Source organism: Clinocottus analis, unplaced genomic scaffold (genome assembly GCF_023055335.1).
Source record: "Clinocottus analis isolate CAN_PGR_092001 unplaced genomic scaffold, fCliAna1.0.p SCAF_3, whole genome shotgun sequence".
NCBI lineage: Eukaryota > Metazoa > Chordata > Actinopteri > Perciformes > Cottidae > Clinocottus > Clinocottus analis.
In genome coordinates, this window is record NW_027176042.1 from 14,553,748 (window position 1) to 14,567,122 (window position 13,375).

At 37.9% G+C, this 13,375-nt stretch overlaps 1 protein-coding gene across 1 annotated transcript; it reads left to right on the top strand.

Annotated features, from left to right (window-relative positions):
• The first annotated feature begins 1,645 nt into the window (after positions 1–1,645).
• On the top strand, positions 1,646–13,092 carry fkbp5 (FKBP prolyl isomerase 5). The gene is made up of 11 exons (XM_068593596.1): positions 1,646–1,931; positions 6,415–6,547; positions 6,710–6,854; positions 7,293–7,435; positions 8,334–8,448; positions 8,564–8,720; positions 9,683–9,773; positions 9,970–10,053; positions 10,146–10,331; positions 10,437–10,676; positions 11,656–13,092. The coding sequence occupies exons 2-11, from the start codon at positions 6,443–6,445 to the stop codon at positions 11,752–11,754; spliced, it is 1,365 nt and encodes a 454-aa protein (XP_068449697.1). The 5' UTR covers positions 1,646–1,931; positions 6,415–6,442; the 3' UTR covers positions 11,755–13,092.
• Positions 13,093–13,375: the final 283 nt, after the last annotated feature.

Below are 13,375 nucleotides of genomic sequence, written 5' to 3' on the forward strand. Positions count from 1 at the left end.
TTTATTGACCACATGCTGAAAAATTACAGAATTTTTGAAAATGCCATTTTAAATTCAATCAGGCTTTGTATCATAAAATGTTATCATTTACCCAACAAAGTTTAAGTGCTCAGTACAGTTTTAAAATCAATTTATTGACTACTATTTTTTGTTTAATCCACTGCTCTTATTCACATGATATCGATATGGCGTCTGGTGGTTTGACACCACGTAGGCCTGGCTGTATCACCTCTGCTGGCACCGACGCACCCGGAGAGGCTGAAAGAAGTAGCGGGGAAACAGACGTTTCTCGCGGTCAGATGGTCTTGTTGCCACCGCAACAGACGGTGATGAATGAATGGAAAACTGTGAGTGGATGAACGACGCCACACACTCAGAGATGTGCGTGCTTTGTGGTCAGGTATGAGTTCGCAAAGAGTACAGCATTATGAACACGGGGCCTGATATCTCACGCAGGGAGCTCACGTCCCCACAACATCAACATAATAAAGGCAAAGAAAGGACACTTGTGCCAAACGTAATACTACTTTAATAATCTACTGTTGAAATGGGAAACCCAATTGGGCAACAGTAACAGTTCAGGTAGCAAGCAATTTATGTCACAGCCTCCTACTTCAAAACAGCCGTAGGCTATTTTCTTGGCCAATAACATTTGACTTGTAACACGGGAGCTCATAAATGTGATGCAATAAACTTCCCCAAAAGATACATTAACCAGGTTATAAATTTCATTCCATCCATGTTGTGTACCATCTTCCTAAAAATGTAAACATATAACAACACACATCACTTCTTGGACACTACTTATTGCAATAATACAATAATTACAATAATTCAAGGTTATTAGCCAACTCATTTTACTTATAATAATGACATGTTGTTGCCGACTAAATTTGTTTAACTTTGTAGAAATGGATGACTCATATTTGTGGCATAAATACTTTGTGCCGCTACTTTACCAACACTGCAGCAATGCAAATACTGGGTGTTGACAAATCCTCCACCCATCACAATACAGGAAAATCACTAGCATAGTAGGCTATGCAAATAACATAACAATCATACATTTATCCGCATTTGTCGAAATCCCTACCTTCAAATAACTTAAAGAAAACGTGACAGCAAGTGTACTAATAGCGTGAAAGTCCCCGGTCGACACAACAAAAAACAAAAGGCGGGGTTTCACCGTCTCTTACAGGAACAGTAATCTGTCTCACCGCGCGTCTTATCGGGCAGTGGAGTGTGCTTTTTGTGTGTCGGTGCTCATACACGTCCCGTCTGTGTGGCTATAGGGCTCAGCTATTACACGGCAGTGTTGACGATAAGTGTTGTCAGCTGAGCGGAGAGGACAGCCTGCTGCGGTACAGGCTGTTCCCGGCCTGGCTCGGCACGGAACGGGTTACAGGTCAGGGTGTCTATTGGAACACAGTGTTCTCGTCAGCAGCGGCAGCGGTACAGCTACAGTACAGCCGGAACATTGTGTTACTTTGTGGCTGCTTTCCAAGACCTGCCCCTTAAATTTACACTAAACGCCCTCCTACAACTCTGCGCTCTCTCTCTCTCTCTCTCTCTCTCTCTCTCTCTCTCTCTCTCTCTCTCTCTCTCTCTCCCCTCTCTCTCCTCTCTCTCTTTTTCTCTCTCGTGTGCCTCAACCTCTCTCCCTCACCAGTGTCATTTTGGAGTGTAGGATCCATGTGGCTACTTCACCGACGCGTTCATCACTAGAGAGGAAAGGGATGAAGGAGACACGGAACATAAACAGCGCGACATAATAACCACATGGGCAGAACATTTAGTACCCTGGATATGAGTGGAGAGGGGCGGGTTTGAGTTAGGAGGTAAAGACGTGGTGAACAATAAAAAAAAAAAATCTACCGACAAAATTTCAGCGGATTGCCGGGAAAAAACTACAAAAAGGAGCTCCAGGAAATGTGAGTGTTTTTCTGTATTACCTCTATTTTGCTGCTAAAATATTTAATTAATTAGTAAACTAATGCATAATGGTTACCGGCTTTCTAGTGTTTTCTGTCCACGTCTGGCTCAGTAAAAGGGACACTTGTTATACATCGTAAAACATCTAAACCGGGCTCATAAAAACGTTAATGATTAAATAAATAAATCCCCAACAGTTAGGGTTGTGTGACTAAACTGTTATAAGGTGAATGTGAACTGGTCACACGTTCGGGGGCATTTGAGGTTACGGATGTATCATTCTGTACCCTGGAAACTAAGGGCTGATAAGACTCCCAGTGTGTGTTTTATAGGTGTGTGTGTGTGTGTGTGTGCGTGTGTGTGTGTGTGTGTGTGTGTGTGTGTGTGTGTGCGTGCGTGTGTGTGTGCGTGTGTGTGTGTGTGGTGTGTGTGTGTGTGTTTTGTGTCTGTGAATGTGGCACTTGGCTGTGGTTCCCAATGGAGGCGGATGAGGACATGAGTTTACATCCAGAATCCCTTCAGGCTTGAGGTGTATCTTTGTAAAGTGCAGGTTGTAACACTGTTTCTGAGAATTGGTAACATCAACTGTAGTTCCTTCTGTGCTGATCCTCTTTCATTTTGGAAGTAGTTGTACATCGCAGGGCATAATGGTAACCTCTGAATAAGTTACTTAAAATATATGGGTGTTAACATATGATGTATTTAGATTTAGATATGGTGAGATTAAAGAAGTTGGCCTGCTGACATGGACACGGGTTGAGACAAATTCCCAGTGATGAATCACATATGCCTGAGGGAGATGTTTAACAACTATAAACAACTTATTGTTCAAATACACTGACAAGTAAAGATGATTAAGTAAAGGGTAATTCGATCTTTAGCGTTGCCTAATGTGAAAACAACACAATAAAAAAACATTTAATGTTGAAAGTAAATATGCCATAGCAGGATTTCAAAAAGTGATATCCAGAAAAAGCAGCTTATTTTCATACATTTTTACAACTTCATGTCTTTGTCAGCTTTACAAATAATCTCCCATGACAGACAATGCCCAGGATGTCAGTGTGTGGGCCTGTCATGCACAGTGTGTGCTCACATGGTCACATATGAATCAGCAGCAGAGTATGGAGGTGAGACAGAATGTACAGATACATCGTGTGCGTCTGTGGATGTGGTCTTCGCTTCATTGTGTTTTGTTCCTGCATTCCTCCGCAGGCTATCTGAGTTTAGGTGCATGTAGCCTACATGCCATTTTATCTATGTCATAACTATTTGCAGTTGGTTTCCCCGTTCACTGTGTAATAATGAATGCTTTCATACAGGTAAAGAAACAAGTTAAATGATGAAATTCATGGAATGAATATGATTTAATTATGGGACTTATTCAAATTGGTAATCCTCCCACTATAACCAAACTTGCTTCATTCAAATTCAAATTGTGTGTTAATGTAAATGTAAATGGTCAATTTAAACAATTCAAATCAGCTTCTTTTCATTTAGAAATTAAAGTTAGGTTGTACGTGAGGGGGTATCAGATTGGTGAACACCATCAGGCTTTGCCAGTGGCGAACTGTGAATAGAAGGAACATTGTGTTCAGATGCATCCACACACACACACACACACACACACACACACACACACACACACACACACACACACACACACACATACCCCACGCACGCACATGAAAAGAGTTACATCTAAAATGAAATCCATGAAATTTTTAATAAATAGGATGAGGTGTTGCCGCATAAGAGACGGACATTTTGTTCTGCGCGTGTGTTGAGGAGTTCAGTAAACGTCACTTGATTTTTGAGAGTGACACACAATTGAAGAAGCAGAATAAATTGAGCTGATGTCGATAAGACAGATGTTTATGATTTTACCCTGCGGGTTGAAGAACACGGGTGTGGAATGGTTTGGACTGTTTTTGTTTTATGTCAGTTTTCCACTAGGAACATTTGTTAAAATGTATTTTATAATCAATTATCAACTAAATGAGTTCATTGCCAAATTGAGGCAAATCAGGTCAAGCTATGTTGCTTCATTTTCATACTAACAGGCTCAGAACAGCTCAGAACATCGTCAGCGCGGCATCATATCCAAATATTTGTACATGGTCATCAACAGCATCTGGGATGTTATTAGAGTACAGGAAAGCTAGTGGAAAAATCTAGAAAATGATTTCTCTTTAATCTGAAACCATCTCTGTGGAAACGTTCGGTGGCCACAAGATCGTCGTCTGATCAGAACCCTGTGTAACCCGTCACTCACAGTACGGTCTTTTGGCTTTGCATTTTATTTTAATAGAATTTCTCCAGATTGACAAATTAAATATTATTTAATTTGCCTTGGCAGAATAGAGATAATCTACACTACCTTAACCTGTCCTCATGTTACATAATAACCAGTGCAGGGAGATTGAAAGATGGGTGAGAGTTAAAGAAAAGTAAGATGTGATAAAAGTTTAGAGATACTATCTTTATTCATACAGTTCTTCATAAACATTTATGTAAAATGTTTACCTTGGTGGCTAACAAGCATACAACCAACAATTGAAAGAATAACTTAAACAATGTTTTGCTTGCAATATATATAAAAAAAATGTTTAAACGTATTGGTCAGTGTTTAAAACATATGCACATCTTTCTTGTATCTAAAGCTCCTATAAAAAGGTGTTTTAACTGTAATTACCTTTAGAAACATTTTGGCTTCATCATTCTTACCTGATGAAGAGCCAATGTAGGTTTAAAATGTTGCACTTTTGAATATGATAAAGTTAGAAAACGGAATTTAAAGGGAACATTCCACAGTGTTGGTGAGACTGAAGTCCATTTACACGTCGTATATGTTCCATTTTTATTTGTAATCGTTATTTCCCAACTCAGGCCTCTGGTAACATCCTGGCACATTCTCAGAACAGCTGTGAGCTGATGCTATTCGAGCAAGTGTTAACGTCTTAGCTGCTGCACGTGATAGTAATCACCAAATAGTGTTTGACAAGATGCGTAACATAGCTAACTCGCTTTTTTATTGTCTTTGAACTATGTCAAAATGTTTCTGTCACGACAGACTGAAAAATGTCTCACGCCATATTTATTGAGTCGAAGACGCTATCTATCTATCTATCTATCTATCTATCTATCTATCTATCTATCTATCTATCTATCTATCTATCTATCTATCTATCTATCTATCTATCTATCTATCTATCTGTCTATCTATCTGTCTATCTATCTATCTGTCTGTCTGTCTGTCTGTCTGTCTATCTATCTATCTGTCTGTCTGTCTGTCTGTCTATCTATCTATATGTCGATCTGTCTATTTGTCCGTCTGTCCGTCTGTCAGTCTGTCCGTTTGTCCGTTTGTCTGTCTTGGAAAGAAAAACAAGAATATATGTTTTTGATTGATAAGGTATTTGGGATGAGAATATACATATATATCTGAAGAAGGGATCAATAGTTAATTGTTATAACTATAGTCGTTGATGTGATGGCCATGCAGGTAGAGGTCAATTACTGTTAAAAAAAAACACATTACTCAACAGTAACCCGGCCTGAGAGACACAGAGGAGACACCATTTGAGCTCTATCCTTTTATCAGAAGACAAAACTTGATGAACATGATGATCCTGTTTAAATAGCATATTTTGACACAATATTACATTAATGTATAACCTCTGAGTCATGCTCAAATTCAAGATATTAACCTGCCTCGTCACAAACACTGAAACAGATTGCATGAATATATTCGTGAAGGAGTAGCTTGATCAGTGCAGAGTGTGAGCATAGTCAAGCCCACACTTAAGCATATGAGGCTCGGCTTTCAGACCAGAAGACTAATGTTAAAATCCTCAAGACAAGATGAACAGTGGAAATATTAAAATCAGGTTCTTCCAGGCTGCAGATTTAATTTTAGTGTCTGTAAAAAATGTTTCATAGGTTGACAAAGAGCACAAAGGTCCATAAACAAATACTGAAGAACATACTGTACTTTAGCAGGTGCAGCTCATGTTACAAAATAAGATGACTAATGTAAGCACCACGCTGCTACCTTCAATTTTGTATTTATGTAACTACTTCATCTGTGGGGGATGAGACATGGTGCTGTACACTTAAGTGATATCACATCTGCGGTGCAAAGTAATGTTCCCCATACAGCTGTGATCAATGTTACTGTGGCCATTGCAATAAAACTCTTAATGTATCTCCAGCACAGTACATGTTTTTAGGACATGTGTCCTTATTATCTACACGTTTTATATTGTGGAGAAGTCATACTGGGTGGATTATGGAGATCTTGCATTGAATTTTTTGTCAGAGACTGATTTTCCAGTCAGGCTCGACAAATGAGATTCATTTCACGAGGCTTTTTTTTCCTTGTTGCGAGTTGCTCCCAAAGTGAAAACATGAGACATGAAAACATGTTATTTATGGTGTTCAGATTGCTAACGCGTAGGCATGTGTTCATAATGTTTACAGCGTTACCGTGTGATGCCCACACACAGAAATGACCACTGATCAGGATCTGACTATGGATGGCCAGCCAGCCACAGCCGTGTTTGCTGCAAAGGGCGTTGATGTAACAACTAGTAAAGACAAGGGAGTTATCAAGGTATTTATTGCCATTGTTTTAGATTTCAATGTTTTGTTGTAGCCGTTCAGGACTCCTTGTTCCAACATACAGCATGTTCATAATGTGTCATGCTCTTATCTCTTCTATGTTCCCTGTTTAAAAAGGTCTTAGTTGAACTGGATCTTTTGGTTCTGCCCGCAGGTCGTGAAGCGTCAGGGGCTCGATGGAGAGAGGCCGATGATAGGGGATCGGGTGACCGTCCACTACACCGGGAAGCTGCTCACCGGGCAGAAGTTTGACTGCAGTCGAGATCGCAAAGAAGCTTTTTGCTTCAATGTGGGCAAAGGTAGGCGATTACTGTCATGCATGATGGTGCCTTAGTGTTGTATCTTTAAAGGAATAGTTTTATATTTAGAAAATTGTGTTTACCTGCTGAGAGTTAAATGAGATTATTAACACCTCTATTCACTTACCAGCACCTCTAAAGCTCACCAATTAACACATTATATCTTGTTCCATACAAAACAAGTCATGGTTCAACAGAGGGATGGGTGGATATGTGTTGGACTCTTTCTTTAACTACCATATTCAATCGACAAATATGGCAGTTGTATTAGTCCTTTAATTAAACTCTGGGCAAGTGAATAAGCACATTCCCCTAAATGTCAAACTATTCCTTTGCATTCTTATCATTACAAATAAGATAAGGACATAGCATTTAAACCTGTTTCATAAACCAAGAACATCTCTTATAGTTTGTATTATTTGCCTCATCCACTCACAGGACAAGTCCTCAAGGCCTGGGATATTGGTGTGTTGTCTATGCAGATGGGTGAGGTGTGCACATTACTGTGTAAACCAGAGTACGCTTATGGATCTGCTGGAAATCCTGAAAAGATTCCTCCCAACTCGTCAGTTGTGTTTGAGGTAGGTGTTGCCACGTCAGTGCTGCATCACACTGATTACAATTATAATTCAGCTCTAGGAAAAACCAAAAGAGATTCAGCCAACTACTCGCCTTTACACGTTACCCGCCATGGGCACATGTTAGTCATCCAATGTTTGCTTTTTTGGTCAATACTCCCAAACTTATCTGTGTCAGATGTAACCACACATTTTATATCAGGTGTTCAAAGTTATATGTGATTGCTTGTAACTAAATACAATCTGTTTATAACTACATAATAATGTGTTATAAACAATTTATTAAATGTTTAAATACTGCTCTTGAACACTAAATGGGGGGTCTATAAGTAAAGTCTAATCCCATTTCTTATCCTCTTACTGTGACCGTATATTACCTACCGATGGGACAGTCATTACAAACTCATGCTGTGCAACTAGATTTCGTTCAAACTCACAGACCATCATTTTAAATTCCACAGAGATCCACATTTTCAAAGATAACCAATATATATTTTGGGGATGTGTATAAAGTGATGTAAAAAAAGCAGTCAATTTCATTGATAGTTGATAGAACATAGTCCTAAGGCTGCCCAGGGGGAAAAGGGGACAAGATGTTAAGCGTCTATTTAGCTGAGAGGGATGTTTTATCCTAGCTTGTTTTGTTCCAGTAGAGGTATAAAGTGTATATGTCTGAATAAACAATCTACCTGTACTGTTACTTTAATAGTCATGATTTATTTGTTTTATTTCCCTGAGTTGATGTGATGACTCCTACTTGTTTTTTGTTATGGGACCCCACTCACCCTCCCACAGTTACTTTAACAGCATACATCCAATTCTGCGGCGCTGTAATTTTGTTTTTGCTCCCTATTGATATTTGTGCAGAACAATCATTGAATTAACGTTCACGACTAAACAGATGGAGCTACTCAAGTTTGAAGGCGAGATTCTTACAGACGATTCTGGCATCATAAGAAGAATAAAGGTCAAAGGTGACGGCTACACTAATCCCAATGATGGCTCGAGTGTTGATGGTAAGACCATTATTTTCTTAATGGATGATTACTGATATTGTACCAAATAACCGTCACATTAAACTGTTATATCAGAGATTAAATTGTGTTATGATTTGTGTCGTTTGACCCACAGTGCATCTAGAGGGAAGGTGTGGTGGTCGACTGTTTGACTGCAGGGACGTCAGTTTTATTGTTGGTGAGGCTGAGGATAAAGGCGTTCCTTTCGGAGTGGACCGAGCCATGGACAAGATGCAGAAAGGAGAGTGCTGTATGCTTTACTTGAAACCAAAGTAAGTTACTTCAACCCCCTAAAAAATGTGTTTTCTCATGGATTCAATGCAATTATAGTGAGATCATCTTTGTGTGGGATTGCCTTGGTAATTATCTCCGCTAGATTTTCAGTCCGTGGTCCTTCATTAAACTCGTTAAGGGTTGACAGCACTCACTGACAGTAACCTGAATACTGAAGGCTAACATTTGCCTGATATAGTGAGATTATGGTACGGATATTCTAAATGAACAGTACTTTTAATCTCTTTTTTGTCAGGGTCATTTCTAAAAGGCTTGAAATACATCAATAATGAGGAAATGCATGATTTATTTATTTAATTTAAAAATAAAGACTTTAAAAACTACTCTTTACAAAATGCGTCTTCAACTTAAATCACAAACATTCATATTATTTACTCCTCTTCGGGATTAAAACTACCCATTTCTGCTTCTCCTGTCTTCCCTTTCAAGAAACTGCTTTATGTTACCACAAACACATTTAGTATATTTTGCAATATGTATGAAAGTGCTGTGCATAAAGCAATCTCATTATTCCACTCCACTTGCTTTTTTTGCACTTTGATTGAGAAATACCAATATTATTATTAACCTGCACAAACCTTCTGTATAAAAATCATCAGGCTGTGAAGGCAGTTGAATTGAGATCAACGTCATGAGAAATGAAAGACATCATTGATTTTTAAGTCAGTGTCTGGAAAAGTGTAGGAATATTTAGACAGGTGTTACATTTTACCAGTTGCATGTAATAAAATGTAGTCACTGGTGTGATTTCCAACACTACAGTTTAAATGTCAACTGTCTGGAGTAGACTGTTGACAGCTGATACGATCCTTGTACTTAGTTTGCCCATTTGATAAGTAGAAGTGAAGTGTTTTCAAATAAGGTTTGACTGTTATATGTTATATTAGTAACAGGCTCTTGGTGTCATTTTTTTCTTTTTTCTTTTTAAATTGTATTATAGGTATGGCTTTGGAAGCAAAGGTAAACCTGAGTACAAAATTGGACCAGACCGAGAAATAATTTACGAAGTTACGCTAAAAAACTTTCAACGGGTGAGTCCCGCTTCCTACTATGTCTGAAGTAATAAACATTTACATTGGAGTGGTTTGGGTTTGTTTTTCTATTTAAAACAAATAAGTAAACTTTAAGCAAAGTTCAACACATCCTGTATAGTTATGTAAATCATTCCAGCTGACACTAAGACAACTCCCTGTATTTTCAACATGTCGTTAATTGTGTTTCCACAAGGCTAAAGAAACCTGGGAAATGGACTTGACTGAAAAGATAGATTTGGCCGCTGGAGTTAAGCATAAAGGGAATCAGTATTTTAAGGTACAATCCTAATGCTGATCGTTGATCCACACAAATTAATTGATATTTTTTTGTGACCACGTTCATAAAATGCTACTGTCTTCCTGTAATAGGTAGGTCTGTACCACCAGGCAGTCATCCAGTACCAGCGTATCATTTCCTGGCTGGAGATGGAGTGTGGTTCTGGGGCAGAGCAGCAGAAGAGGATACAGTCTTTTATGTTGACAACACACCTCAATTTAGCGCTTTGTTTCCTGAGGATAAAAGAGTTTTCACAAGTTGTGGACAACTGCAACAAAGTGAGCAGCAAGACTTTGATGATATCATCCACATTTAAACATGTTTTATTTTCAGTGCTTTGTCTTCCTGTGTCTTAACTAATTACTACTCTGTGTGTGTTTCAGGCGATCGAGCTTGATGAGAAAAACGAGAAGGCTTTGTATCGCCGTGGGGAAGCCCGTCTCCTCCGTAACGAGTTCAACATGGCCATGGAAGACTTTCAGCATGTGATGCGAGTCAACCCTTCAAATCGAGCGGCACATGCTCAGATTTCCATCTGCCAGAGCAAGATTAAGGAACATCATGAACAGGACAAGAAGATCTACGCCAACATGTTCCAGAAATTTGCAGAACGGGACAACAAGGTCTGTCCACTCACTGTTCTTGTGTAAATGGAGACAAACAGTCACACAATGTTTGTGTCTTGTCTTCTTTAACAACATTCATTGAATAGATTAGAAGAAAGAGTTACAACTCTACTAATCCTCTCGTTTTGTAGTTTTATGACCCACCAAAGCAGTTATTTTGCTCTTTCATGTACAGGTATTCCCTTGGAAAAAACAATGTTAGAAAATGCTTTACAAAGGAAAAACTAAATTGATAAAGATCAGATCCACAATAACAACTAGATTAAGGCCCATTGCATTCATTATTTTAAGATAAGTAAAACAATGAATGCTTAAGGGACTAGACTTCCCAACTTTTGAAGATGTGTTGGAGGTGTGTTGTTATTAGGAACTATGAGAAACATGTGATGTATTTCAGCTCCTGACATTACATTGGGCACAACTGACTCCCATAAATGTAGGCAATCTATCGGATTTGGGATTTTTTTTTTCAATTGATGGTCAGCCATTTTGATTATCATGACAAGAGTTATTGATACCAATGTGGGCCCAATGTCCTGTAAGGTTGATAATGTTGATATTTACAACAGGACCCCTTCATTCAAATATATTACAATAATATAGTTCATATAATTTTTTCTTTCAAGGGTTTACATTTTATTTGAACGTAAACACCCTGCTGAATCTGCAGCCTGTGTGTTATTGGGCTTTCTTCAGTATTACGCTGACCTCTAGTGGTCATTCATGAATTTAATGATTTTGTAACCTACTGACGCTCTTCTCTTTAAAAAGAAATAGAGATATTATCTCAAGGGTTAAAACAAACCAACACAAAATGTTAAACCAACTAAGTTTGATTAGTTATTATGGTTTTGATTTATACTTTTACGTTTACATTTTCAATTATAAGAGGAGGCACAGCAGAATGCAGAATCTATGATTATCAACATTAAAAAAAAACAATTGTAGTTATATGTGCTTTATCTCCTCTCAACAGTTTGGAAAGACAAAAAGGAGGCAGGAAGAGAACACGAGGAGCGGCATGAATGGTGAAGTGGGCAAGAAACGGCGAAGGAGTCAGGACTGTCCATCGTAAAAGTGACATTTAAAGGGAAGGACAAAAAAAAGACATGCTTTCCTTTACTTTCCAAGTCCAGGGAGCAGAGGCAGCAACAAAGTTGTGTAAAAGCCTCTAATCTGAACCTCTTTATCCCAAAACCCAACATGACCATTCCTGCATATAAAGCAGAGTGTAAACAGGGTCGTTTGCGAGCCAGACAGCATTTCCCTTGTGAGATGGCCTGTGTAACTGCCAGGACATACCTCCCAATAGAATGAACACTGCAGAATCAGTGAACTAAGATTGGTCGACACAATCTTTTATTTCTTAAAAATCACAAAGAATTTCCATTTAATTTAAGACTACAGTGTAGAGTTCAGATGTGCCTCCACAGTGTGTTACATGTTCCCAAACTGTATGTGCTGGTTTTCAGACCTTTGGCTTGTATTTGGTATTAAGCCTTTTCTTGAGCAGCTGTATGCATGCATCACAAGCTGTTTGGGATTCAGACGTTGCTATTTTTGAATTTTGCAATACAGTATGTACTTTGGATGAAAGGCATTTCAAGTCCCTACAAGCTCAGTGGTAATTTGAACCTTTCCCTGCGAAAGTAAGATCAACTAAAAAACCCATAACTTTGTTCATACAAATATAATAATGCCTTCATGTACAGTAATGTTGAGAAAACTGAAAATACTGAAATCCAGGACTTCAAAAAATATTGTCCTCCAAACATAAATCTCCAATAACGCTTTTCTCACAAATAGAAAGTTTCTGACCAGCTGAGGCAGAGCGTAGAATCTGAAACAAGCACAAACTACAGATCTAAATTATACCAAAACATAAATCTTTTATTCTGACAAATTCACAATTCACTGCAGTTGGTTATTGCAAGTAACTAAATTCCTATTATTTTGTGACCTCAAGATACTACCTATACAGGCAAATTAGTATTTTTTTAAAAGCCTGTAACAAAACCTAAGCTGTGGTGCAAAGATTATTTCCAGAAATAAAATTCAAATCAAGCCCCTTGTTTTGGGCATGTATTAAGCATTGTTTTACGATGAATAAGATTGTGCACTAAAATAATGTATTTATGAATACATGCGGGATAGGTAATTTTTTATTTGTTGAAAGCTTGTTTTTTATCCATAAAACACGTCACGCAGAATAACTAGTTAAAAGTAAGAATACTTCTTTTTTTTAATGAGAAGCCAGTCTGATATTGTAATAAAATAACTGATGACAAGATCCTTTTTATGGACTGACTGATAAGGTGGCAGCTGCAAAAACTTTAAATAAAAATGAAATACAAAAGATGATAAAATGTTACTATATATATATATATATATATATATATATATATATATATATATATATATATATATATATATATATATATATATATATATAATTCTTCTCCTCCCAAGCTTTGGTGGATTTTAGTAATTGATTACTTTCTTCTGTTGCACTCATTGTTTGTGTATCTATCATCTGATTGCATAAACAAGCATGCCACAATCCTCAACACACATAAAACTTTCAAATACCAGATGACATAAATTCTCATAATTATGATGGTAACCTCTTACAAAAGGAGGCAATTGATCTCACCATCTCCCTTTTTACCACCTCTGTATTTGAAATGACAGATGCA

What these genes read in the sequence shown, in the direction of transcription:
- fkbp5 (XM_068593596.1), top strand. Translation starts at nt 6,443, where the DNA reads ATGACCACTGATCAGGATCTGACTATGGATGGCCAGCCAGCCACAGCC. An exon ending in CGCTAAAAAACTTTCAACGG is followed by an intron (nt 9,774 to 9,969) that starts GTGAGTCCCGCT and finishes TGTTTCCACAAG; the next exon opens with GCTAAAGAAACCTGGGAAAT. An exon ending in TTGCAGAACGGGACAACAAG is followed by an intron (nt 10,677 to 11,655) that starts GTCTGTCCACTC and finishes TCCTCTCAACAG; the next exon opens with TTTGGAAAGACAAAAAGGAG.